Consider the following 26,821-nt stretch of genomic DNA (forward strand, 5'->3'; position numbering starts at 1 on the left):
ACAGAAACACCGAGGAACCCACTTGTGAGTCGGTGCTTCAACGGGGACATTCATGGTGACGTTGCGGTGGTCAGGTCGTCTGATGCGAGAGTCAATGATTACTCTGAAGTGTTCTCCAGGACGGAGTTGGTTCGCACGTTGGAGTTCTACAAAGATAGACACGCCGGAGATGAAACTAACAGGCGGACCAAAGCTAGCATGGCTGCTACGATGGGGGTGTCGGTAGAGGCTTTCGAGGGGATGGTACCTAAGGGGTTCCCTTATCTTCATAGACCTACAGTCACGGAGCCGTAATGACAAGTGATCTGCCAAGTGGGTGACCAGACCTATTGAAGGTGCTTGTTGAACGGCAGACATGCTCCTGGCGATTGTGGATTTCTCAGGTCAGTGGGTACAGTTGGGAGTGCCGTCTGACATTGTGAATAAAAATCCGACTGCGGTTTGACCTGAATGAGGCATGGTAGAGAGAAGGCCGGGGGAATTGATCGAAGCTTTTCCTTGACATGTACGAGTGTTGTAGGGATGTCTCATGCTTCTTCGATATGCTTGTATTAATATTATTTTTACCCTTTTTTACTCGCTGCTTTTTCCCAAGGTTAAAACACCATACCTAATCAGGATTAGGCTCTGGATAAGCCTCGGAGCTTAAGAATGCAATCATCCGGAGCAATGGAAACCTTGACTCTTTTTATATATTAAACAAGATAAACGAGAAAAAGAAAATCCTTACTAGAAAGTAATAGGTAGGTCCATCCATAATCATACCACACACGTATGTAACCATCCACGGCCGCAGTGTAACTTTGAGTGGAACTTCGCGAACAACGCAAAGAAACCCCGCTTTATTCTCTATCAGTTGGGGCAGCCGCGGGGTAATCCGATCCGAGTCACGACCGAATTTCCTGGAAATATAAACGAGACCCCCGAAGATCATGGATTCTGGGTAGTATGGGGCTTGTTCCCGACGTAGTATTCCGTATACGACATTGTTGGGTAATAGAATGAAGTTGTATGGGATGTTCAGATACTACACAAATCTATTGTTATGTTATCGTCATGTATAAAAATTTGATTCTTCTCCAGCTTTTCCCATGAGCTTTTTTTTTTTTCTTGCCTTTCCCCACTTCAACTTCCATCGTCAATTCATTCCAATAATCTACACACCAACACAATAACATCTACTTGAGTATAACTAAACAAGGAAAAAAAAAATGACAGTCCAATCAACACCCCATCTGGACGCCCTCCAACGCGACGGCTTCGTCGTCGTCCGTTCCCTCCTCTCCCCCGAAGAAGTCGCCCAGTTCCGCGCCGTATCCACAAAAGCCATCACCCTGACCCGAGCAGGCCACTGGCCACACTTCCGCACCGTACCAAAGCAATTCCCCCCCTGGCCGACAACGCCGCCTCCCGCCTCGGAGGGCGGCATCTGGGGTGTGCAGCACCTCCTGCACCCCGAGATGCCGGGCCGGGCCGAATTCGCGCGCTTCTATTTCTCCGAGAAGGTGCTCGCAGTCGCGGAGGAGCTCCTCGGCGTGAAGCGCACCGAGGGCGGCGAGGAGCCCCTGGTCATGGAGCTATTCAATTTACTGGTTGCGCCGGAGACGAAGGATTTCAAGCTGCGCTGGCATCGCGATGATATTCCCGAGACGGCGGGGCCGGAGGAGGAGCTCAACTTGTTGGAGTCGAAGAGTCCTCAAGGGAAGCAGAGTCATGCGCAGTATAATTTGGCGCTTTGCCCTGATGCGTCGCTTATTGTTGTTCCCGGGTCGCATCGCCGGGTGAGGACTGAGGCGGAGAGAAAGGCCGATCCTTATGAGCCGGATATGCCGAATCAGTTGGTTGTGGAGTTGCAGCCTGGTGATGCGGTTTTCTATGATAGTAATATTCTGCATCGTGGAGTGTATCGCGGTAAGCCTGAGGGCGGGGAGGAGACGAGACTTACGCTGCATGGTAGTATTGGGTTGAAGGGCGTGTCTGGGAATGAGGCGGATAAGAAGGTGCGGGCTACAGCAGTTTTGCAGCATGGTGTTGGAGCTTGGGTCCATCGCGATGATGCTGCGTTTGGGGTTGGGGAGCGGGCGGAGAAGATGAGGGCTAACTTGGTGGCTATGGGTACTGGTGAGGGTGTGGGTTACTCTCTTCAGGGATAGTGGTATATCTTTTAGTAGTGTATAAGATGCAGATTTTTTTCTTTATTAGCTCATCTGCTATGTTCACGTTCCTATGTACTCCAATCGTTCTGGCTAACACTGAGGGTATTCAACAAAAATTATAGACAAAGATACTCCTTATACATGCGTGTCACTTATTTTCGTTATATATCCATATTCATACTTTGTTCATTAGTTTCATCTTCCAGCGGCCGTTGTCCGTATACATAGTGGTATAGCACGTAGATATGGTGGGAACCGTCAAGGAGCTCCGCGCGCACTTTGTCCACATACTCCCGGGCCTTTTCGGGCGTGTAGCCTAGCACCCGAGTGAACAAGGCTAGTGTATACGGTTCGACAGCCTCGTACAGTGTGACTTTGCCCACTCTTCCGATTTCCTTCAACCGGTGACTTTTGGGCCATGAACCCACAGGGGCCTTTTTTCTGTCAGTTATATCTGTTCTGAAAAAGCAAAACACCCGAAACGTAAGTAATACGAGCTCTCACATACCTTGTAAACATCATCTTGCACATTAATAAACTTAGCATCCTCCATCCATTGAGCAAGATGAGGAGCAACATTCATAGGCCGTCCAAACTTCTTACTCGCCTCATCGATTTTATCCTGCCAATCCATAAGCTGCGACGCCTGCTGAGCAGTGCCATCATCAGAACGCAACCACGTCTCATACTCTTGGATCTCAACCCAGCCACCAGGCTTGACATTGTTGTACGCCTGATTAAGAAACTGCTTCCAATCGGAGATACCGCCGCCCAAGCTGCGGACGTGGATATAATCGAAAGCTTCACTCGGACTGAACGCCCACTCACTCTCGGCGTCATCGACGAGAAAAGTGCAGTTCGGGGGCGCCCAATTAGGCTGGATGGGGCTCAGATCGGTGCCGACGATCTCGGCATCAGGAAAGTCCTCGGCGATGTCGAGCGCCCAGATGCCGGTGCCGGTGCCGACGTCGAGGATGCGCTGCGGCGTTTGGACTTGTTCTATTGGGGCGCGGTATAGGGCGCCTCCCAGGAGAAGTTTGAACAGGTGGTGCATGAATGCTAGACGGTCTTGCTCTTCCTCGTCGTTTGGCATGGGATATTGTCCGTTTCTGTAGGCGTGGTAGCGGCGGCCATTTTCATATTCGTAGTCTCGGACTGTGGAGTGAAGACTTAGGTTGGAGTCGAGTATAGATTGGGCGTCACAGAGGGAGTCTTCGTCACTAGTCTTATTGTGGGGTCAATGAACGTTCTTGAGGCCGTGGTAGAGAGCTCGAAAGCACCACGCGCCGGTTCGGCATGAGGGTTAAAAACTCGTCCAGAGCGATCCGGATTCCCAGACCGGATCACCCTAAGCGGGCAGAACATTTGATGCAAAATTTGAACAAAACATAGATTGACACCATTTATGATACGGGAATTGGTCACATTCTGCGCATAATATATTTCTCGGTGTATATTTAAGGCCAATTGCTCTTTCAAGGGTAGGGAAGTCATCCAATGTAAAAAAAAAAAAAAAAAAAAGAGGGTTGGGGGATTTTATGATGCGCGGAAGATATTTACGTTATTCATCGGATGCAGGGAAAACGGAAAGGAAGGGGAATTCAAGCTGCAGAAACGGGGAGGGAAAGTGTCTCACATCGACTACGATATGCTCGTCAAGATTAGGATGCACCATAGTTGCTTGGTGGAAATGTAGCGTTCGGTAGTAGTATGCGAAGGAAATACGAAAAGGGGAAGAAAATGAAATTAGAGATGGGATAAATATTTATATATAGAAGAGAGAGATAGAAAGAGGAATAGAAAGAAAGAAAGGAAAAAGCCAAAGCAAAGAAGAAAAAAGAGACACTTCCGATATAGAGGGGTAAACCGTGAATATATAGAGAAGGTACAGAGTATTAGGGAAACCTAAATTGCAACTTACGGCAGCAGGGGTTGGACCCAAGAGAGAGGATGTCGGGTCCGCTGACGGTGGCGGTGTGCACCAGGGCACCAGGGCACTGGTTCGGGGTATTGCTTGGTATTGTCCGCCGAAAATTGATTCGTCCTCTGCCAATGCTGCCGAACCCTTTGTGTAACTGGTTGACACCTTCGATGCGCCTGGAATCACTTAGCCAATCCGGCCAAAACTCAGTTTGTCTGGTCCAGATTTTACTTTTAATGATCATACTCCTCTATCATAGTAGTTGTGTCTTTCTTCAGTCCTATAATTTATAGTATACGTTTGTACATACAAGTAGAATACTGAGGCAAGTTTGAAAATACGACAGCTTAGAAACCCCGCATTAGCCGGATCCGCCGGAAAGGCCAATCAAAGCTGCGGATTCGGTCGATCAGCCACTTTTGTCGGGTGGATGAGGTAGCACTACTCCGTACCTACTTTACGTGCATAAGGTATCATCACTCTCCATACTCCAGATGTTCGTCGCCCGGCCCGACTTGGAGCATACTACCTAATTAGTACCTAGTCCCCGTCAGAAATTCTACTACATCGTACCGATCGACTGACAGTTTAACTTGGTATGTACCACCCCCCATCTTAAGTGATGTAAAATATACCTTGCATGGCTTGACTGTAACTGTCGTACACGGTTCGCTGAGGTGGTAGGTCTCTAAGTAAAAGCAAGCTGGAGGTAGGTTTATATGGTTCCAGAAATGATATGACAAGTCATGTTGGTGCACTCCTTGGGAAAATAAATCAGGCGGTTATTCGTTCTTCGTGTGGCTCAACAGGGGTTGGATTGGAGACCATGCATATCTAGTCCAACAATTATGGATCTAGGAGATGTTTCCGATTGGTAACAGATCATACTGTCCTACTATACTAGTGCTCAAGGTGAACTGGTAGCACTACGCACTGTACTACTCACATACTCGGAGTACAACTCCGTGTAATTGCATCATTGGAACTTAGCGCGGAAAATATGGAATAACCCCTCAAAAGCTCATATCATTCATCTGCGCCAAGACCAGTCACCACAATTAAAACATGTATGTAGTAGTAAGTAGATATAATAGCGTTAAATTGGCGCCACTGTTGAGCAACCACAATATCACGCTAGTTTTCATCTCATTGTGCCACAGACGGCCCTTTACCTAACCAGGATAGTTATGTCGGCGCAGATCATGGGCCTTTGCGCTGTGTTGGTAGGGGGCCGAATTTTCATGCAATGCACGTACTCCAAAGTATGTACACTTCATTCGAATTTTCTAATATGCAATAATTGACCAAATCAGTGTTCCGGACCCGCACAATCGCAGCCGTAAACCCTATTCTGCCTCACCACGATCATAGTCGTCATCATCTACATTCTATGGAAATAATTACATACAGGCAGGTACAAGGAAGCCCTACGCCTTTATTTTCCACATTTTAAGTTGGGCGAGGTAAAGGCTACGCGAAAAACAGAACAGAAAAGCAAACCACCGAGGAGAGAAAGGGTGGGCCTTCACAAAGTCCCTGCATTGTATATCAGTGGTCCAATTCTCATCCTAAGCTCTGAAGTTTGTCCTGCTCGGCCGGCGTCAAAGCCGCAAAGAGCTGTTGAAACTCCGGCTTGGTGGATGCGTTTCTGAAAAAGTCTAACAAGAAAGCTTGCGTCTCGTCATCACGCTTGCGCACACCAAACACCCCCTCTGTGCCACCCTCTCCGAACGCCATCAGCTCCTGTTTAGTGACTCCAAGGCTGAGATCAAGGGTGTTGCTAGGAAGATCTTCCCAATCATCGTCGTCACTGCCTTCTTCCTCAAGGGCTGCAGCCGTGGCCGCATCGATCTCTTTGCTTCCTGACGCTGCGGCTAACTCTTCAACTAAGACCTTGACGATTTTCAATGGGGCAGTCACAGTCGTATATTGATCTGGATTGTTGCGGGTCTGCGATCGTGTCTTAATGCGGCCGGTGTCCTGTATAATAAGGTCGCCTTTAACCTGCACTTGTGCTAACCGGGGGTCTTCGAGGTTGTAAAGCGTCGCCAAGGCGATAATGTTCTGCTTGATTTCGTCATACCCCGCAAAATTGACTGAGTTCTCTAGCCATTTGCTTATCACGATGGGGAGTCCACTCTGACCTCCAATGTCCACCTGCGCCAAGAAATCCACGACTTCACGCGCGCTGATCAGAGTGAGCCGAGCGAAGACGAGAATCAAGCTTTGGATGAACTGGGCTTGCTCGGCAGTGGCAAGTCGCTGAGCGACCGCCCGCAAAAGTTGTGGCAGATAAGGCCCAAGTCTTTCTGATCCTGCTTTCTCCACTAATTCAGCCGCTAATTGTCCTACCTCGGTCGCAGCATTGTCGTCAACGGCAGGACCCAGCAACCGATCGATAATCACCAAGACAACTTCAGTTGCCTCTTTTCCACTTTGTGGATCATGCCACGTGATGAATTGATTGAAGTCGTGCGAAAGCATATGCCTAACAGCTTCGGTTGCCGGGCGAATAAGTTCCGCGTCGGTCGAATCCAACAACAGGCGATTCAGCTTAGGCATGACGGCCTCAACAAACCCAGCTGGGAGAGGTTCGAGGGCTCTTTCTGCGAGCGCTCGCAGAAGGTCCGCAGCGAAATTTGTCAGTGCATTCTCTTGTGTGAGATTCCCCACATCAATGGCCCCTGTCAATGAAGGTAGCACTTTTTCGCAGAGACGGACAAAGGAATCATGGCCTTGGTCTGCAACAGATTCTGCAATATCCTCAAAAGCCTCGGTTACAATCATTGTTAATTGGAAATTGTTAGCACCATTGCTGGCAATGTTAAAAAGAACATCGATGGCGATAGATGAGAGGACCACACTGGGGTTCACCATGATTGTATCACGGAGCGTCTCCGCGAGTGTAACTTTGAGGTCGTCACTGTCGGAAGGTTCACTAAGGTCGTGCTCAGAGACGAAATCCGATATAGCTGAAATCACTGAGACCTGCAAGGGAGCTGTCATGCTAGCAGGGAGGGAAGGCATGAGATCCTGCAGGGCCCGGATACATGAAACCTTAACAATTTCCGACGGATCTTCCGAGATTGCCTTCAAAGTTGCCTCGAGGTAGGAAGCGGCTGTTGCACTAAAGGCTTCACCTGAAACTTGTGCTAAGATTCCAGCGACAAGATAGCCACGAGCTCGAAGAAATTCATGCTCCTGTTGGAGGGAAAACTGAATAAGGGTACTGAAACCAGCGGCCAATTCTGGGGAAATCGGCTGGGACACCTCGTGGAAGTCTCGTAGAAGTTGATTCAGAATGAAAAGTGCCGATTCGCGGGCTTTCCAACTATCGTCCGAATCGCAGGTTAGATCCACTTTCTGATCCCATTTCGCACACCAGAGGAATACTTACGTGGAAGACGAATCAGCAAACACATTATTCAAGTAGACAAGTAAGCCCTCGGCCGTGAGAGCCTTCAGCCATTCACCAAGTTTGACTACCAGGTCACCGCTACATGTGCGAGGGGTATAGTTGGCTGTGACAGATGTCTCCTCTGAAAGGAAAAGGTTTACATCAATGTCCCACAAGCCCTCCTCCTCTGTGGTGATCTGCGCGTATGAGCTGGCTAGCTTCAGAATTTCGGGCAGCCAACTGGAGCTTGTCGCAGTCTGCCCTGCGTTCTGTAATTGCTGCTGCAGTTCTGCCTTTACAGGGGGTGCTTTGATTAATGTTTGGATTAAATCCAACTCCTCCAGGACCAAAAAGTCCAGAGTATAAGGAAGTCCGTCCACATCTTCCAGACGGCCTTGTCTCTCGTCGTTGATGTAGAACTCATGGTAGGCAGCCTGGATATTGGACAGCTCTGTCCATATGGTAGAGAAGAAAACCGGGCTCTGGCCCGTCATAAGAGCCGGAAAGACCATTCGGATCTTCATCAAAGTCTAACAGAATCATGTACGATCAGCATAAGGACCGTAGAACATTCAGTGTCAGGAGTATATACCTTGACCACTTGTAACTTGAGTCCAATAATACCTCTCCATTGCGAAGGTACTTCACCTTCCTTGCGTTCTTCTTCCTCATTGGGAGCCTGCGGCAAGGGTGCCTTCAGAGTCGAGACGAAGAAAGGAAACCAGCCGCCAAGCACCTCGTCCATAAATTGTTTGACCGCAGTTTTGTGTTGCTCGAGTACCATCTCCAACGTATCAAAGCACGAGCGGAACACCGCGACAGCTAAGGCTCGCAGCATAGGTTTTCTTGACTCATTGGTTGCGACGTTAAACAATGAGGTAAGAAGATCCCTGGCAACATTAAAGAATTGCTCTTCGTTGAACCCTGTATCTACCAGGTCCAAGAGGACCTTCAACGCACCATGCAGAGCGCTAGCTGTGCTGTTGACATCGTTGATGATCTGGAGGATCGTAGGAAGGAGCTCTGGCCATTGCTCGGGGAAATCGGCGCTGGCAATCTTACTGACCGCAAAGCTTGCAGAAGATTTAACTTTGCGGTCTGGGGTTTCTGTGACAGTAGCCAGATCCAATAAGACCCTGCGAATCTGAGACTTATTCACATCACTGATCAATATTTGGCCCTTAAACTCATCTAGATTCGGGGACCAGGCGGCAGCGATGAAGGTGCGTAGTACTGATAGGGCCGACTGGCGGAGGTTGGTAGGAACGGAATCGTGAGAAGCGATAGCGGCGAGGGAAAGAGGAAAGTTCTCGTTCGAATAGAGACGAAGCAGTTGAAGCTCAGCAGATTTCCTTGACTCAGCGACCGGGGATTGCGTGTCCGCAAGCAACGACAGGAGCTCTTGCTCCATGGTGGAAGGAACTGGTACTTATCGAGGCGGAAGGCTAGTCTAGTTGATAGAAGGCAGTCGAATACGACTCGCTGGAAGGGATCAAGTACACAAAATTTGAGCCAATCGTCAATACAAACTAGGCTCTCTGTACAGGCACTTGTCCCTGTTGGTGACACTGATAGGTTTTGGGAGTACTATCACTTATTCGACACGACCGCGAATTGGCGCGTTGTAAGGAGGGGCAGATAATAGAACTAGGCAGAAACGAAGGCGGTGACTGGAATTTCGTGGGAGCAAACTAATAATAAGTGCGATAAAGACGGGACCCGCCCCATAGCGGGTGACGGAGAACCATGGGAACGGAAGTCTTCTTTACCAACCGACCTCTGCTGCACAATATAGTCTTCATTGGAGTACCGACCTGAGGTCATTAATTGTTTCCTTTACTCTGTCTCTCCCCCCCTTCTCTTTAGTTTCACTGCAATCTCTCATATCTGCTTCTCCCCTCCTCGTAGATAAAATGAGAAAGAAAAAAAAAAAAAAAAGGTTACTTCCTTGTACATCAGATTGGATAGTCTTTTTTTATTGAAACTATCAAATTGTATGTAATGAACTGGTGTCAATACTGGAATGCTTATGGAGAGGGAATACCGTCACACAGCAGTAATATCCGACACATGTCCATTGGTAAAGACATATCCCTATGGAAGTGCAGAACTAAGAGGTCTTTATGTGCTGTACTTCTTTTACTTTTTCCCCCTCGCGTTTTGTTTTTTGGCAGGTGCAAAGATGATGAACCCCAGAAGTGTATTCTATGCTGGTCTGACGTAGATGGCTGAAATTCTTTATTACAAAATGGACGTACTTGGCAAAATAGCAGAAGATCATTCGGAATGGCATAATCACAGTATTATTGTGCTACCCGCTGTGCTGCTCAGACTAGGGTGGAAATCGTACGTAACTGACCATTCCCATAGGCGATTGTAGTGGGGGTCATAAAGGGTAGTTCGGCATAACTGTATCTTCCGCTTAGATGGTTCAACTGAGGGGCGAATTCCTAGGAAAATTGTCTAGTAGAAGTATGGATGTGCGGAGCAGGTACCATACATACATGGGTAAGGTACTTTGGTAGATCCCATGTATGTATGTACATACAGTATAGTTGATACCATACAGCGGTCGTCTCAGGTACGTTATATACAAACGACTACCTAATTATCAAACATCAGAAATCAAAACTCGTTTTTCATGCGATTACCTTCTTCTCCCCTTTCACATTTCTTTATTACTGTCGATTTCTGCTTGGCTCTGCCACCAAGGGATTAAGTTCAAAGGAAGAAAGGTATAAGATCTGCAATAAGTTAGGTATGTACATAGTATGTAGTTACCCTTCCAAACAGTAACTACCACTCAATCCAGATCCTCTGCATATCGAATCAGCCAGGAGCATTAATGCTACCAGTAATGGGACTAATTCCCTATTAGTACCGTACTGGATTACTTTTTTATGCAATACAATCAAAGTACTCCATACTATATCGATGTAATAAAAGCAAGGGGCGTGGAGCTAATGAAGAGACCATAATGAAACTAAGGCTAAAATTGAGTAATAGTTGATGCCGCGGTGGTATTACCATACTCTTTATGGTTTGTACCGATATGTTAGTTATTAGGATCTATTCTTAATAATATAAGTATTTTATCTCGTTTGATTTCCCCCACCACCCCCCTTAGTATTTTACTTAGGTAGTCCTTTTAATCTCCCCTTCTACTAATTGACCAATATGTAAGAGGCTTACTCGGAGTACGGGTACTGCAGAATGAATATTACCACTGTTACTGCTGTTACCTAAGTGTCGATTCAGGTTTCGCCTTTACTAGAGGCGAGATGATCGGCTAAGTGGACTGGAGCGACTCATCCCACCCACTACACTTTCACTAGGTGGTAGGGACTAATCTGGTGGGGAAAGAAGAGAAGCACTTAGAAATATTTAGTGCGGTAAAGTAGACCACTGTACGATGCAGTCTGTAGTGAATCTTTTAGTCAGCATGCTGTACAAGGCCGTATGTGTCACTATGTATGTACATCATAGGTATTATTTTGTCTTGGATACAGGCGTGAGTGAGGGTCATAATTAAGCTATACGGAGTAGTGTATAGATCTATACGAGGGAAATCGGTGATGAGCATACCGATGCCTCTTTTTGTTTCAAGCTATTCTTTTTTTTTAATCTTATTTTATTATCCTTTTAAATATTGATGAAAAGAGAAAAAATTGTATTCGCCATCAACACATCTGTCATAATGATGCATAATGCAAACTTTTTGCCATCTCTTGTCATAGCGTTTGTTTTTTTTTTTTATTATTTTATTTTATGTTTTTCCGGGTTCGCCCCCCATAGGGATGTATCATGGATGTATGTACTATGACATTATTTCGCCTTACCCATTTCCTTTTTTGGTTTTCAAATTTTATTTTCTAGGAGGATTTGTTCTGCTTGAGAGTTCTGCAACGCATCCACACCCATGACGCAACCACGTGACAGGTTTGGAGTCGTGACTTGGGCGCCTTTTCCTTAACGACTCTTGACCGTCGCCCGACAAGCCTTCCCCTCCGTAGGACTGCTTTGCCTACTGACTCTTTTGTCTCTCTCTTCTTTTTTCTCTCCCTTCAGTTGTTGTGCTTTGCTTGCGTGTGATTTATTCTCCTCGCTCTCTTTGGTCCCTCTCTCGCTTTTGGGACTGAGCAGTTTTTTTGCCGTACTCGACTCCATCCAAACCCAAAGCAGAGCCCACCTCTCCCTTCCACCCGCCAAAGGGTTGGTTTTCCTGTTGTCTGCCCGCCTACACTCACTCTCCTCTCCCCAGACGGGTAAAAAAGGGAAATTAAAAAAAACAAAAAAAGGGAATATAATTTTTTTTTTCTAGTTCCCTTACGAAAATTTATTTTTAAAAGAAGGTTTTCAGGAACAAAAACTTCCGAGGGAGAGGGGAGACTAAAAAAGAATAATAACTAAGAAATAAATTCCAGCCAGGGCAGAGAAAAAAAAAAGAAAAAAAAACAAAGGGAAATAATATTTCCCTATTATCTCTTTTATCATCCACGCCATTTTCCTTCCTTGAACGCATCTCAGATTCTGTCGCCGATTGTCACGACCTCAAACGACTTTGCATCCATGCTCTGAGGCTTGCTTGTTTCGTCTTGTCCACCCAACGTATGTTTAATCCGAACAGTGCTTCCTTACTTTGACTTACAAACCACAATCCACCGGCACCCCTCCTCCCTCCTCCCTCTTCCCTCCCTCTCTCTTCCTTTCCCTTTTCTTACCTTCAGACAAACACCCATTCCATCATCCACTTTATTCCCGCTGGACTTCCCACAATTTTCACCCTAATTTGGTGTACTTCTTTCCCATCTTTAAAAAAAAGCAAAATTTATACTTGTCATTTGACTTAACATTTGTTTCTCATCTTTCGCTATCTCCGTCTTTCTTTTTCTTTTGCTTTTTACTTTTTCTTTTCCCATTTCTAGAATAAACTCTCTTCGATCCTCCTCCCCTCCCTCATTTTAACCACACTCAACTCGAAACCCCCATATAACCCCCCCCCCCCCCCCCACCCACTTTCCCTTCCCCTCTGATTGTCGCAGAAGCAAAAGTCAAAAAAGAGAGAGAGAGGGAGAGGGAGAGAAAAGCCTCCAGATCATTTCATGCGTGGCAGAAAAGACAGTTGTTGACCCATCGTCTCGAAAAAGGCAGAGCGATGATTAGCCTCAGGGTGGAACAGCACTCAGATTCTCCGAGATCCCGTCAAGACCATTTTTTCCGTGGAAACGACGACAGCAGAGCCTTCGACTGCAATGCCGATTGCCAGTGAGAGCAGCACTACCGTCAACCCCGTGACTACCACCATGACAACATTTTCCGCCCCAGTAACCGCACCTAGATCGATGCCCAACAATCAGTCTGCGTTGGCGGCATCCTTCACCAATTTCCTCACCGTTTCAATACACCAAATCTTATTTCTCCGTTCGGTCTATCCGCGAGCGACTTTTTTGCCTGTTCGGGCCTACAACTATCCGGTCCGACAGTCCCGTCACCCGAAAGTGTGTGATTATATCAATGACGCGTCAATTGCGGTCGGGACAGAGATCTTGAAGGGCACAATCACCGCAGTCAGTATCATCATTTCATCTCTCCGCACCAACCAGCCCCTCGAGCGATATGCTTTTGATCTGTCGGGTTTCCCCCGCGTCCCCGCTGGAGAGATCAATACCACCTTTGAAGATAGAAAGGAAGATTCATCCAAACCAGGTGCCCCCTTATCGGACCGGGGTTCCGCTCCTCCGCCAGTTGACCTCGAGGCGCAGTTCCGTGCCTGTCTCGCCAGATTGGCCTCCGCTTGCGCTCGATTGACTCCTTTGCCCCGGGATGACGAGTTTAGTTTCACAGTCTGCATCGAAGTTCGGGAAGATGCCTTGCCCCCTGCGGGTACTACAACAGAAGAACAGACTTGGATTGTGGCCGAGCCGGGCAAAGTCCATCTCCGGTCGTGTACCGCACCGTATTCCGTTTCCAAACTTCGAAACGGCGAGCCACAGCAGCCTCCCCCCCGAGTATCGAACGGTCGCGCCAAAACGGTGCCTGTACGACGTGTAGAAGCCGGTGAGCTTCGTCTAGAATTATGGGTGGAAGAGGCACGACAGAAATTTAATGAGCCGGTGGATTCAGAACATCCCCCATGAATCTGACTTTCTGTTCATTTTGATCTTCTATATTCTCGCCTCTGTTCATCTAGTCGTTTCATTTTCTTTTTCAGACATGTTTTTGCACCTTACCATCTTTTCTCCCGTTTATCTCACTCTTGTTTTAGCGTGACCAATGATCGAACATACATGATGGATGAGGGCATAGGGAATTGTCGTCCAAGTGAGTGGCGCAAATATATAAAATGGGGAGCGGGCGATGTTTGGGACTCGCATGGCATTACATAGATCTGGTTCATATCTTTCATTTCCTGTTTTTCACTGCTCCGTCTTTTTTCTCCGTCACGTTCCTTCTCCATTTGTTCTTCACTACCATCTTCTGTTCTTTTCTTCGCCTACCTTTCTTTCTATCTTGACCACTTTTCTATCCAATATGTTCTCTTTGCTCCCTCGGACTGTTTCACTTCCATACCATTTCCTCTTGTATTTCTCTCAGTCTCCTTTGTCGAACACTCTCCTACTACATGATCCTAGCAAATTCAAATATCTAGCAACTAGCTACCAGATCAGTCCCCCGTCTTGTCAGCACCGCCGTTAGTGAAGATCTTTCGAGTCCTGTCCTGTCCGTAATTGATAATATTATCCCCTTGATTGTGGCAGTCTGACATTTTTTTGCTATTCCTCTCGTCTCATATGTGTTTTACATTTTCCTTTGCTCTTTTGGCTTACTGGTCCTGTCACATTGGGTCTTGGAAAAGTGTTTCATTCTGCATGTAGCATGTCTTGATGCTTGGATATGGCTGATAATGAGATGCAGGCACCCAGAACTTCAGAGCAGGAGATTTTTATACGATATTTAAGGACGATCGTGGCTATCCACACGTGAAGCCTGGGTGGAAAGGTACATGTAACCAACTGGTGGGCTGTAGAAGGGTTTTCGCTTTTGTCCTTGTCACCCAGAGAAAGAATGCCTGAAATCGATCATCAAGCGAACGTTTACATATGTGAAGGGTGACCCAGTCCCTGATTCTATATAAACACGTGTTTGCTGTCATTGGGGGGTGAATTGTTCGAGTTTTGTTCTGCTACCTGGTATATGCCGTTTTCTGCCTCTGTTTACGTCGTTCACTACTGTGTGATGATTGATGGCAATGAAGTTATTGAGTTAGACTACGTATTTTTGCATCCTTTTAGTCCATGTTTACTTCTGTATATATTGATCTCCAGTGTCTGATCTGACCTATAGTAAGTAGTTCCGAAGGGGTGAGGAAAGGCCCTAATGTAGACCAGCAAAGTCTAAATGTCTGTCTAGAGACCATAAAAATGCTAGCGTGGGTATAGGCTAATGATACTATAAGCATAAATGAGACATTCTGAAACAATAGGGACCGCACTAAGAGCCGCAAGTGGCTGGCGGGGCTGTGGCTGTCTCTATCTATATATATATGCGCCCTGTTTTCCGTCATAGTTGGTACCCTCTTCAATCTGGAAGAGATCTGACATGCTACTACTTTTGGGCTTTGAATACTTATAGATAGACTATCGGCTGCATTGCGAGGAATATCTTCTGTAGTGTTGTGGTGGCTCTCAACCGAATTGAGGTCTTCCAATATCAGTTCCAATCTCTGAGTTCGGTTTACCAACACTCTCTAGTTATTTTGCATCGCCATGGAGGCCCATTTCCTATCTATAGTGGAGGTCAGAGATTGTCAGGCGTAGTGTGTTTGAAAGGCATTTATATAGTCTATATAGTAGTAATTTGACAATTACATGTAACAAAACTTGATCAAAAGAATATCCATGCTTAGCTTAAATACTTGCCAGAGCAAAAAGAATCTTGCTACGCATACATGTTCCCCGGAAATAACACAGATGCCTTAAGACATCGGGCATTAACTCCGCAGCGGAAGCAGCCGCATACTTCTTCCCTACGTCATTCTTTATGGGGGTCGGCGTAGTCAGTCCACCCTGCTTGGTATGAACTTAGTTCTACCTACATGGGTATACTAAACACACATCATATCTAGATGTATATCGATCGCACTCTGCTTCATTGGGAAGGGAAATGGCTGTTTTAGTCGATCTATACGATGTATCTCTGGGGAATCTAGTTACTTAGGACACTTATGCTAATGCCTTACAGTTTGGGAATCCAAAAATATTGCAAGTTGCAGAGAGTGTCGCACTGGATGGTTGGTGCGGGTGATGGGGTAAAGTTAGAGACTTGGAATAACTGGGTGATTAATCAGACGACGTATAATATAGCTGTCGAGATTGAAAATCATGCCGTTAAGACCACTAGAGCGTGCCTCTTACCGCTGTAATAGCGGTAGAACCACCCTTTCTGAATTGCCACGTTAATTTGCAGGTTGCATGGGCGAAAAGTCAGGGTCCTTTCCTGGATGAAGGTTCGTCATCATAATTCAAATCAAGGCAGAGAAGAACCTCCCGGCATTGGGAGACTGTAAGTAATTCCACCAATAGCGCCCGTTTAAGGCTATAAACTAAAGTACATCTTGGAATTCCAGGTATTAACTGCTGTCACTACCTGGCAGGGTATGGTTGGCTGTGCTGTCTCTATACTGGTACTCCACTCAACCCACAATTCATAAAATCCATCCTCGATTCTCATGAAATATAACAAATCTATACTCATACCGGCTTAGGACTATTTGTCACAAGTTGCAAAAAGTCGCGCTGTCTTTTTGACGATGCCATTGACGGAAGGTAGCTATCCCGAATGGCCACAGCATGCATAAGACGCACAACCTCAACGTTTTCGAACATTGCTATAATACCAAATTTACGATAGACATATTTACAAGACTGGTTCATCTTCGTGAAAGGAGAGGATATGGTCCCAGTTCTCAAATGCCTGGGAGCTAGAGACACTGATTTCCAAATCCCTGAAATCGATTACCGACCAGACAGGCGTTGATCCAACTCTTGATATCGTACTGCATCTTATGGTCGCTACTATATTGACATTGAGACAAGGATTATTTGGCGGTTAGAACAGCAGCCATACACACTCACTGTTTAAGAGAACTATAAGCGACATGATTCTGCAATGTGGAGGACCTTCCCCGAGACCCCAGCTAAAATGTAAGAAAATACCGTAGCACAAGCGCTAACGATGTTCAAGGTATTGGTGTTCCAAAATGTACCTATAAATCCGCATGGTCAGCTGGACTACTCCTCGCAGAGCTCTGTATGATGTTCAAAGGTCGAGTATTCACCGACGTCTCAAAAAATCATCGGGGAACCAGCTCTTGGTGGTATTCACTCTGATGGATCGGACCACACGATGCCAGTTCTTTTGAAATGTGATAATATGTGACCTGACAGTGCAGTCACTTTCCTGCACGACAAACGAGAGACAGCGAGGGTGCCTGTCTCAGAATTAGAGCCAGCCTTCGTCAAAGCACGGGTCCAGAACCGTCACTTTCATGAAACACTAGTCTTTGTTGATCATGATTACAAGCATAGCGTAACGTCACTTCACCCGCTGTGTCCGTCATCAATTGCAAATCGTGACGTGCGAGTGGTGTTTACTCGCCAGCCAAAGATTGTTTTGGGGGGGGCACATTTCAGGATATAGTTACTCCATGGCTCTCCACACCGAATCTTCAATGCAGATTCCCTTATGGCTTCCATAACCTGCGACTTCATTCACACTTTGCAGGGTTGATAAGTATGGGTGGGCAAACTGCAGTGATTTCATGTTTTCGAGTGTCTCCGGTTGATATGACTATGTTAACATTCTGATTGGTTATTTCCACTGTAAAGAGCTGACCTAGAATCTCAGTCAATTGACTCTCAGTGTGACAATCTAATAAGAAAACTCACCTCGGCCATTGCTTGGCAGTTACTAGTTATAAGCCTTGACGCCAGTTTGAGATCCCCAAACCAGCGCACGTACAACATTTGGGTTGTAGACGATGGTACTTTCAAAGACTAAAGGGAAATATCTAGGCCACATGCGCTTTAGATTTTGAATGAACAATAAGTTCATAGCGTAGGGGCGATGAGTGTTCGCTAAGCGACATAGGTATTCTCGTTGTAAAAAGCATTTGCAAATATCTGAGAATCAAAGAACACTGACTGTAGAATGATTGAAGAAGGGATGTAAACAGCTGCGTGACTCCTTGAGCCGGCCGTGGTTGCCAAAACGACGATCTCGTTGGTAAGGGACGTGTGGAATATATCTTGATTAGGGAGGGAATGTGCATTGCTTTCCATCGCGGACCACGCTGCTCAATCTTTGGTTCCAGGAAGGCACTTGTACAAGATACCCAGAGTTTGTCCGGTAGGCCTCTTACACCCCCGTGACCTCAGGCGTGATCCAGACTCGGCATTCAGTCCCGTCTCTAGTCACAGACAACGTTTCTCAGGGGGGCCACAACTACTTATTTCTCCTATTCCTGGTGTGATACAACTTCCAAATATGGACCAACTGAGCATACATACGTCCCGTATAACACCGGGAACGCCGATGGACGCGAATAAAGTGCTTAAAGACTTTCATCGTGACTACCCTCACATCATCTTCATCAGATTACAATGGCAGGATTACTCGGGAGTAATGCGTGCACTTGTTTTACCAATTGAGGAAACATACATCATACTGGCGGAGGAGACGCAACCATTCCATGTGCCTCCCCTCCTGTCCAACTGTTCCGTCACAAACCAATATCTTCCTGATGCAAGCGCCCGCCATGTGCAATGGCTGGTCCCAGACTGGTCTTCTATTCGGCTAGCATCCGATCCCAAAAGTGCAATGGTGATGTGCGGAGTAGTGGGGACTACAATATCTAAACCAGTGCCAAACGGAGACCTGTGTCCCCGGCGTGCGCTGGTGGATATCGTGCGACAGGCACGGGAGTTGTGGGGCTTGAGATTCCTCGTCGGCTTCGAGGTGGAGTTCCAGGTGATGAAGGTCTCGTCCGTGACAGGGGAGTATGTCAAGCACAGTCAAGGCCCAGGGAACTTTTCTGTATCTGGCCTGCGGGATCCGTGCTACCGGTATGTGCAGCAATGCGTGCAACAACTATTGGCTCTAGGGGTGCATATCCATGGAATACATTCGGAGGGCAAACGAGGACAGTATGAGATCGCTCTGAAACCTCTACCACCGCTGCAGGCCGTGGATCAACTACATCTGGTGCACGATTATCTCAAAGATACCTTTGCCCAGCACGGCTATATGGCCACCATGGCACCGAAGCCTGTAATCTCGGATCCTCATACCATTGGACAACATATGCACCTCTCGTTGGAGTCTGTCAATGGCGACCATGAAACGTCTTTCCTAGCCGGCATCCTCAAGCGTTTACCGATGATTTGCGCCTTCAGTCTACCCCACACGCTCTCTTATGAACGACGACTCCCGTTCTTGGCTGGGGAGACGGTATGCTGGGGAACTGAGGCGAGGATAGCGCCTATCCGAAAGATCGAAGCCAGTCATTGGGAGATAAGATGCATCGATGCAACTGCCAATATGTACCTTACCTTAGCTGCAATACTCGGCGCTGGGTTGCTCGGTCTGGAAGGCCAAGAGCCTCTCCTTTGGCCAGACTTGGGCGATTTTACAATTGAATCCAAGACCTGGGAGGAACCGTTGCCCAGAACTCTGCAGGAATCGGTGGCATGGCTGGCTAGGAAGGCTGATGACTTCGGTACCATATTCGGTCTACCCTTGATACAGCGTTACATAGAGCTGAAGCAGTACGAAATATCTCAAGTTGGAGGAATGAATCCTGTGAAGCTGAGAGAGCTGTTCATTGAGCTATTCTAACTTTGCGCTGTATGCGCGGGTCAAAGCGAGCTTAGATGAAGGTTCAGCTAACTAGATCGGACTGCCACAAGCTAGTAAAGGCTACTCGCAGATATTAAGTCGGGCAAGTTTATCAACCAGTGTGATCAGAAAGTCAGTCAGGGTCTAACACTACTCAACCTTCGCTGCTCTATCCACCCATGGAATAGCACCGGGAAGCTATAGCACAGCACTTTCTATTGGGGTGGTCTAAACCGGACTGCTCGGAAAAGGCCAGCAATGCTCGGTGAGTATCTGATACGTATGTTTCATACATCTCCATGTACCCAATTTACCATGCTTGTTCTTGTTCTCTTCATTCGTGGACTATCTTTGCTTAGGTTAATCTTGGTTTTTATTGAGATTTCCAGCGAACGGTAATGGAAATGGAGAGTATGTTGCTATTCTGATCAGTTAAACCAAAAACCAAAAGTAGATCAAAATGTAGATCAGATTTTGACCAGACGGGAACGAAACTTTCGACCGAAATGTTCCATGCCGATGCCAAACTCAAACACAGAAATAACCAGCACGTAGGTATGTAATAGACGTGAGACGCAGATCCGCCATCTTCTAGTACTCACTGCACTGTGCCGTGCAGTCGAAGCTGCGGGTATCAGACTACAGGATTTAGCCAGTTGAGTCGGCAGTAACGGAATAAATCCCAAGCATGAAATTTGAGGTATAACGCCCACTCTAAAAGGTGCAGGGCCGTTCAATACATTGCCATCATTAGTCCTGAATGTGGGGTTGTTTTTGTTTTCTTGAATGATAGATCTAGAGCCCATAGTGTGCAACTACCTAGGTACGGTTTCTCAGAAGTTGTACAATGGGCCATCCAGCCACAAGGGCGTATTCGCGTTCTGGCCAGGCATAGTAGCAATATCGTAGTTGCCTAGTGCAGGGAACTGCGGCTGCTTTAAGTTGCCTGTAGCCTTCGCATTATCTATATTCGTCGTTAAAGGAAATGGGTCTGGAAGGAAGTCTTTCCGCCGAGGTGGAATAAAGCCATTGGCGCCTTGGGTAATTGCTGTAGCAGCATGTGGATTCAATTGAGGCTCGAATCTAGGTAGGGGACGTTGAGGGCCGGTATAAGCGAATGTGGGTTCAAATGGAACAAACTGCGGAAGATTAGGGAATGCTTCTCTCGGCACTTGCATTCTTTGGTAGTCCATTTGCGGTAGAATGTCTTGATTCTGGTTAGGCAAAGGCTCTTGTGTGTGCCGCCCCGTTGGCCAAAGTCCAGGTTGAGTGCGTCGGGGCTTTGGCTTTGAACGAGTCTTGGTATCCTTCCTATCCATTCGAAGGTCTTTCTCCACCAAGTCGGGGTTTTCCCTCAAGACCTTGTCAATTGCTGTCCTCTGGGCTTGCTCAACTTCAGCCTCAAAGCGCTTCGGCTTGCGATCATCGTGAGTGTCGCAGTAAGTGGGAGGCTTGCCAAAATGGTTGTACTGTTCGCGTGAAATGTCCTTCTTGCATAAATAGCACATCACACACAAGCACTTGCTGCAGATCATTTTGTTACATCCCATTTCTTTAATGATTTTAACGTTGCATTTGGGGCAATTTCGTATTAGAGCCTCGCTCATTGCCTCTTCAACTACGTGGCGTGCGGGAAGTCCCTTCTCTGCCCTTGTCTCATCGCAAGTCTTTGGTATGTGGCTTTTGTCTTTGCACAAACGGCAGCTAACTGTTTCACAAGAGGGGTTGCAGCAACGAAACTCTCGGTCTTCTTCCACCGGGGGACAGATTCCCTTGAAATCGCAGAACGGACAGCTTTCGAGACCCTCTAAGCCGGCTTGCTCGACTTCATCTTGCTGTTGAAGGTCGTCCAGCTTCCCCATCAATGAGGAGCCCAACGCTTTCTTCAGATGGCCACGGGCAAATTTGGCATTGCACTCACTCATGTCAAGGCACTCTAACTTGTATCTCATCATTCCGATTTGTGTCTCTGCGGTTTTTTGGATGCATCTGAAGCAGAAAAAGTGGACAGTTGCACCTTCGCAAGGAACCATTTTATTTGAGGGGAAGTCGGAATAGCAACACTGGCACTCCACAAGATCGCCTGATCGTGTGTGTTCCTCTTCATTGAGCTTATCCGCCTCCTCTTCTTCCTTTCGCTTTCGGTGAGCAGCTTTGAGTATGGTCAACAAAGTTTACGTCCGACTATGACAGCAACAAATGCTTACCAGCATCCTTCGCAGCCCTCCTTTTCGCAGCACTTAGTTCCGATATCAAGTCATGGCCCCACGCCCTCCTTAACTCCACGGATGGCCTTGGCCGCTTCAATCTGAGGTGTGGTGATTGGGTCCCTGGGTAAATATACTCCTGATAAAGTGTTAGGTAAGCTGAATACAGTCCTTTCTTGCTGGATATGAGTTGTCGGATATGTGGAATAGAAATCCACAGAAATTCATGTGCCAGTATGTCGCATCTGTAACAACAGTTAACAAGCACACGCAGACGGAGAGCCAAGATGAATTCACGCTTGTTTACGATAATCATGAGCATCATGAAGCGTTCTAGGTATTGTCCAGTGGCCATTATCCTCATCTTCTTCTTTGGTCTTCCTTTTAAGCTTCTCCTGCTTTGGATAAGACGGATTCTCGAGAATCTCTTCGATAATTGTCTCTTTGACCAGGAACAACCCAAAAGCGATAAAAGGTGTATTACCGCCATCGGCCGACATCGTATCCTTGTGTCGAGCTATTAGCTCCTCTACATATTGGTGGCTAATGTCAGGGAATATCTCCAATATCTGGGGCAGCAATGCTGCGTCAGTAGTCGGCGTGGGAGTAGGGTCATCCAAGACCGTCAGTGCGGGGTTTGTGGTATGACGTGACGGTGTTGGGATATCATCAACGCCTATGGGAAGAGACTCGTTAACCAAACCTGCAGTTTCCACGGCCGCACTGGGGCAGTGGCTTCTCATTTTCTTTGCAGGTCTTGCAGCAGGAAGAGAAGGTTCAGTCCACTCAAAGCCCAGAACATCGTTCTGCCCGTCGAGTCCCCAATGCGTATGGTGGATCTCACCCAGCAGTAGCCTCTCATCGCCAAAAGGGACCTTTAAGTCTTCAACATTCTGATTCCACGGGTATCCAAATCCCATGGGGTCCCCGTCCATCTTGGGCGTTTTCAGACGGTTGAGGTGTTTTTTACGAAGGCGAAGCTGCGCAGAGAAGATTTTAGAAAGGAACCGCATTATCAAAGTCAGACAAGAAGAATGATCAATAAGAGATACGGAGCCCTGATTGTAAGGAGGAATCATAGACATGAGAAGGAACTCTGGCCTCAAGCTTTAACGGGGGTCATAGTGATGGAATACATCGCATCCAAGTACAAAGACCCAGTCATTATGACAAAAGCATAGCACCACGGAAATAAACAGCACTTAAATGGTTTACAGAATTAAGAGAAATTTTTCAAAGTGAATTCTGGTGGTCCAGATCGATATAAAACTTCTCCCACGGCATGAAAAGAGGTGTAAGACATCAAACGAAGCAGAACGAAACATACTTCACCTCAGGTGAGAAGCATCCACACATTAAGATCCTCTTTTTTTTTTGCTTTCCTTTGAATTAGCCTTCACTCCCCTTGAAATAAGCTTTGAGGCCTTTTTCCTAGCAACGATCTGTATACTCGGCAGCAATATCCGTGGGGCTCGAAGAAGATCGCCCAAGTGGGAAAGGTGTAAATAGGGGAAGCTTAAACGGACGGATGTCGCGGTGGGGCTCTCAAGAGTGGACTCGCGGTTTACCCCAGAATTATGGTCTCATCATGGATTCTGGAGACGAGAATGTGGTGAATAAGCTGACCGTCATACAAATGCCATAATGGGGTCGACAGATTCACTGTAACAGTGTGGGATCTAAATATATCACCCCATCAAGACAACAGCTCAAGGTAATGGTAGTTTAGTTATCATCAGGTGGTGTGTGGTGGGATCTTAGGTGAAAGCTTGCTGGCAGTAAACTAGACCGCCTGCCGCTTTGGAAGATCGAACTGTGTATCTCCTCCGCATTGCTGACTAATATCCGTTGATAACGTGAACCATTTTGAAGGCCATAATTTACCGCTAAGGAAACTGGGTGCTGTAGGAGTGGACTACAACCCGAGATATGGATCAATAAGATACCATTTAACGTAAGGTATTGTAAGATTAAAAAAAGGCGAAAGAGGAACACCTCAGGTGCCTGTCGCATATGATACATGCAATATAGCCGTTCAGAGGTTACAATTGGATCCCTTACTTTGTCTCCGCGCCCTCACTACGTCATGGTCTTCATCGTATAGCCTTTAGAGGCAGGTACATCCCCAGCTGAGTCAACTTTGTACCGCTTCGCATCGCTTGTCGTCGGCAGGCGTGACAAACAGAAACAATCCCCCGGCCAAAGGGGTCTTGGTCTCTACTATAACTACCCCCAGTTCTTTTGGTTCAATGCTATATACATACATCTGTCCTCAAGAGCTACCTCAATTTAGCTCCAAACAGTTACTGTCGTCCGAACACCACGACGAGTACCCGTTATCATCTTATATAACCCCCCCCCCCCCCCCCATAATATCATATCCGGCTTTGTTTCGCATTGGAGCGCTTGATTTGGAGAGAAATCGAACTGTTCGCACTGTGTTCATTATGATTGCTGCTGACAACTCCTATCTTGACAACGCTGCCCTGCCATCGGGCGAATCCCCGGAATTAGTCCTAGTGCAGGCGACACCGGAGGAACGCATCGCAGCTATAAAGCTGAATAGTCCAGCTTGGAAGGGTCCTTTGGACCTTGATGCGTATATTGCACGAGAGAATCACTTAGCCCAGCAAGCGTTGACCAAGGATGGCTTGACGAGCTGGTTGTTGGTCGTCCGAGGCCAACCAGAAGGCGAACGGACAATCCTTAGTTCCTGCGAGACATACAAAAAGAAAGCAATATTGGCGCAAAACGGTAGAGTGGAACATGTGTCCGCCCTCAGTATCGGCAGTGTTTTCTGTCGACCTGAATTTAGAGGCAAGGGATATGCGAAAAGAATGATGCAGGAATTGGTCAAGAAAATAGACATGTGGCAAACGGAGCCCAAGGCCACCAACAGAATGCCATTCAGTTTGTTATATTCTGATATCGGAAAGAAGTTCTATGCTCAATTCGGCTGGATGCCCTATCCCTCTACACACTTCAGCCTTCCCCCATTGCCAAAGGATGAATATGATCGAGCCATCGTTCGGGGAAACCTTCCAAAGGCAAGGACCTTGGTTGCAGAAGATGTGCACCGTTTCATGTGTAACATTGACGTGGTTCAAAAGGAGCTAGATATCCTCCGCGTCGCATCCCAGAAGTCTGCCAGTGCCAAAGTAGCGGTGGTCCCAGACTTCGACCATTTCAAATGGCACTGGGCAAGGGAGGAATATTACGCAAAGATTCTCTTCAAGGACAGAGCACCGCCACTGATCAAGGGTGCAGGTGATGAACAGTCCAAAGTATACTGTTCGTGGAATAGAAACTTTGGTGAAACTCCAGAGGAAAACACTCTGTACATCCTGAGGTGGGTGTACGACGAACCAACTTCATCAGAGGAAACAGAAAAAACCGCAAAAGCCATGGCTGCAATCATAAGACGTGCCCAACTAGAGGCGCACGCATGGAATATGTCGAAGGTCCAGTTCTGGAATCCAACTCCAGTGCTGGAGAGGGCTGTTGCCATTCTAGACCCTACGGCGCAGGTCGTCCATCGGGAGCAGGACAGCGTAGCCTGCTTGAGGTGGAGTGGCGCCGAACAAGGCAAGAACGTTGAGTGGCTCTGGAATGAGAAGTACGCTTGGTGCTGAATATCGGCCAGATTTGCATTTCTCGGCGAGTAATGCATGGCATTAATAGAGGGGGTGGCTATCTAGAGTAAACCGGCTCAAACATAGAGGCGACGCTCGAGCCCTCGCGGACTTGGCTTAGCGTTTCTGGCGTTTCTGGTTCTTGAATAACTCGTGCCAGTTTCTTGTCTTTTTGGCTGCTGTCGCAGCACTAGCATCTGTCGAGACATTTTTCTTTATTTTCTGGCGGTCAGTGCGATAAACGAAGCAGATCGTCGTGGGATCTGGGTGCTTGTATGAGTTTTCCTGCGTATAATGTCAGATACCGTAACATCTAGGAAGAATAGATGATCAATGCAGCGAGTAACCAAGCTAGCAGGCGCTCCACTTACCGTCAATTTCGAGAATGCAACATCGTTCCGCCAGGACTCAGGGAGGAGATCCTTCCAAGCATTCAGAAATTCACTTCGCCCGATGCCAGAAGCAGTGGTCGGCGCCATAGCCTCCAGATAAGTCTCACCAACCCACTGCGTACAGCGTGCCCTATCAATACTAGCCCCTATATCCACGAAAGCGTCAGTTCAAAGTCACATCCACCAATCCAGCCCCTCCAGCAACGTAAAAAGAAAAGATACTCACACTTCAGATCCTCGAACAAGCGCCCAACCCCAACCTCACAAACCCTCCTAACAACACCCTCAAACAATGCCTTCGGAAAAGACTCCTCCCCCTCATCAAGCACCGATCTCCACAAATCCTGCACCAAGAACTGCTTACCCAGATCAATCCCCTGCAACACAGCCCCCTCAAGCAACCGTCTCCACACATCCAACTTGACTCTCGCCGACGGCCTCCGACACCAACCCGCAACATCCTCCCCACCACCCCCACGCCCAAGCACAAACGCACAAAGCTCAATCCACCCCGCCTCACACTGCGCCTGCGACACAGGAACATCAGCAAAGACCCTGCGAATCACGTCCCCCCGTCGCTCCTCCTCCTCCTTCTGCTGCTGCTCCGCTCCCTCCACCTCATCATACACAGGCAATATCATCTCCAGAACAGGGACCGCGGAGAACCCCTCCGGCGGTGTATGTAGTTCAAGTGTCGACCCGCATTTCGCGATAGCGGTCATCGTCTCGACGAGGTTTAGTTCACCGTCGTCATCGCCACCGACGATGTTAATGTCTCCTCTTTGGACACCGGAGTCGCTTGGTCGGACTATGTGGATTGAGTTTGAGGATTGGACTTGGCGAACGAGGTAGGTTTTCGTCGGCGTGCAGAGGTTCACATATTCGTGGTTTTCGAGATCGGTGGTTGTCGTTGTTTGTTGGGGGTTGGGGGATTTCAGTTCGAGACTTTGGAATTTTTGGTCAGTTTCTTTCGGAGAGATTCAAGTATTGTCGTAAGGATGGGGAGGATCAGCGCGTGGCGTACGTTGGAGCTTCTTTCGATGTGAGCAGATCAGCCAGTTCTGGTGGTAGCTCGAGTAGTTTGAATCCCTGCTGAGGGGATGTGTGGGTGAAAAGAATGCTGGAAGCAGATTGAGTAGACATTATGATATTTTGATCTTGGTCCGAGTAGTGGTGGGGAAGGGGTATATTGACATTCAATCGGTATGCGATCACAGAGGT

General features: G+C 47.3%; 9 protein-coding genes across 9 annotated transcripts; 4 read left to right on the top strand and 5 right to left on the bottom strand.

Annotated features, from left to right (window-relative positions):
* The first annotated feature begins 1,123 nt into the window (after nucleotides 1-1,123).
* Nucleotides 1,124-2,359, top strand: BDV27DRAFT_119965 (phytanoyl-CoA dioxygenase family protein). The gene has a single exon (XM_032064982.1). It carries the CDS (start codon nucleotides 1,212-1,214, stop codon nucleotides 2,151-2,153), a length of 942 nt encoding a protein of 313 aa, XP_031933140.1. The 5' UTR covers nucleotides 1,124-1,211; the 3' UTR covers nucleotides 2,154-2,359.
* BDV27DRAFT_171286 (class I SAM-dependent methyltransferase) lies at nucleotides 2,236-3,831 on the bottom strand (the record flags this gene model as incomplete). The annotated part of the gene is made up of 3 exons (XM_032075564.1): nucleotides 2,236-2,590; nucleotides 2,665-3,381; nucleotides 3,793-3,831. 3 exons carry the CDS (start codon nucleotides 3,829-3,831, stop codon nucleotides 2,318-2,320), a joined length of 1,029 nt encoding a protein of 342 aa, XP_031933141.1. The 3' UTR covers nucleotides 2,236-2,317.
* A 1,679-nt stretch (nucleotides 3,832-5,510) lies between these two features.
* On the bottom strand, nucleotides 5,511-9,048 carry BDV27DRAFT_97496 (putative importin beta-5 subunit). The gene is made up of 3 exons (XM_032078103.1): nucleotides 8,067-9,048; nucleotides 7,475-8,004; nucleotides 5,511-7,408 (listed from the first exon to the last, which is right to left on the bottom strand). The coding sequence occupies exons 1-3, from the start codon at nucleotides 8,883-8,885 to the stop codon at nucleotides 5,641-5,643; spliced, it is 3,117 nt and encodes a 1,038-aa protein (XP_031933142.1). The 5' UTR covers nucleotides 8,886-9,048; the 3' UTR covers nucleotides 5,511-5,640.
* Nucleotides 9,049-11,469: 2,421 nt separating this feature from the next.
* On the bottom strand, nucleotides 11,470-12,475 carry BDV27DRAFT_119969 (uncharacterized protein). The gene has a single exon (XM_032064983.1). The coding sequence runs from the start codon at nucleotides 11,994-11,996 to the stop codon at nucleotides 11,817-11,819; it is 180 nt and encodes a 59-aa protein (XP_031933143.1). The 5' UTR covers nucleotides 11,997-12,475; the 3' UTR covers nucleotides 11,470-11,816.
* BDV27DRAFT_97514 (putative mitotic spindle checkpoint protein (Mad2B)) lies at nucleotides 12,028-13,721 on the top strand. Its single transcript, XM_032078105.1, has 2 exons — nucleotides 12,028-12,082; nucleotides 12,622-13,721. Exon 2 carries the CDS (start codon nucleotides 12,727-12,729, stop codon nucleotides 13,609-13,611), a length of 885 nt encoding a protein of 294 aa, XP_031933144.1. The 5' UTR covers nucleotides 12,028-12,082; nucleotides 12,622-12,726; the 3' UTR covers nucleotides 13,612-13,721.
* Nucleotides 13,722-18,019: 4,298 nt separating this feature from the next.
* Nucleotides 18,020-19,785, top strand: BDV27DRAFT_171289 (uncharacterized protein; the record flags this gene model as incomplete). Its single annotated transcript, XM_032075565.1, has 1 exon — nucleotides 18,020-19,785. One exon carries the CDS (start codon nucleotides 18,020-18,022, stop codon nucleotides 19,367-19,369), a length of 1,350 nt encoding a protein of 449 aa, XP_031933145.1. The 3' UTR covers nucleotides 19,370-19,785.
* A 417-nt stretch (nucleotides 19,786-20,202) lies between these two features.
* BDV27DRAFT_152477 (E3 ubiquitin-protein ligase RNF216) lies at nucleotides 20,203-22,511 on the bottom strand (the record flags this gene model as incomplete). Its single annotated transcript, XM_032071569.1, has 3 exons — nucleotides 20,203-21,521; nucleotides 21,577-21,821; nucleotides 21,874-22,511. The coding sequence occupies 3 exons, from the start codon at nucleotides 22,509-22,511 to the stop codon at nucleotides 20,203-20,205; spliced, it is 2,202 nt and encodes a 733-aa protein (XP_031933146.1).
* A 1,152-nt stretch (nucleotides 22,512-23,663) lies between these two features.
* On the top strand, nucleotides 23,664-25,556 carry BDV27DRAFT_119979 (uncharacterized protein). Its single transcript, XM_032064984.1, has one exon. It carries the CDS (start codon nucleotides 23,826-23,828, stop codon nucleotides 25,206-25,208), a length of 1,383 nt encoding a protein of 460 aa, XP_031933147.1. The 5' UTR covers nucleotides 23,664-23,825; the 3' UTR covers nucleotides 25,209-25,556.
* On the bottom strand, nucleotides 25,326-26,743 carry BDV27DRAFT_152479 (putative sister chromatid cohesion protein Dcc1; the record flags this gene model as incomplete). Its single annotated transcript, XM_032071570.1, has 4 exons — nucleotides 25,326-25,493; nucleotides 25,580-25,746; nucleotides 25,827-26,545; nucleotides 26,625-26,743. The coding sequence occupies 4 exons, from the start codon at nucleotides 26,741-26,743 to the stop codon at nucleotides 25,326-25,328; spliced, it is 1,173 nt and encodes a 390-aa protein (XP_031933148.1).
* Between the last annotated feature and the right edge of the window lie 78 nt (nucleotides 26,744-26,821).

Source organism: Aspergillus caelatus (genome assembly GCF_009193585.1).
Source record: "Aspergillus caelatus strain CBS 763.97 unplaced genomic scaffold BDV27scaffold_6, whole genome shotgun sequence".
Lineage (NCBI taxonomy): Eukaryota > Fungi > Ascomycota > Eurotiomycetes > Eurotiales > Aspergillaceae > Aspergillus > Aspergillus caelatus.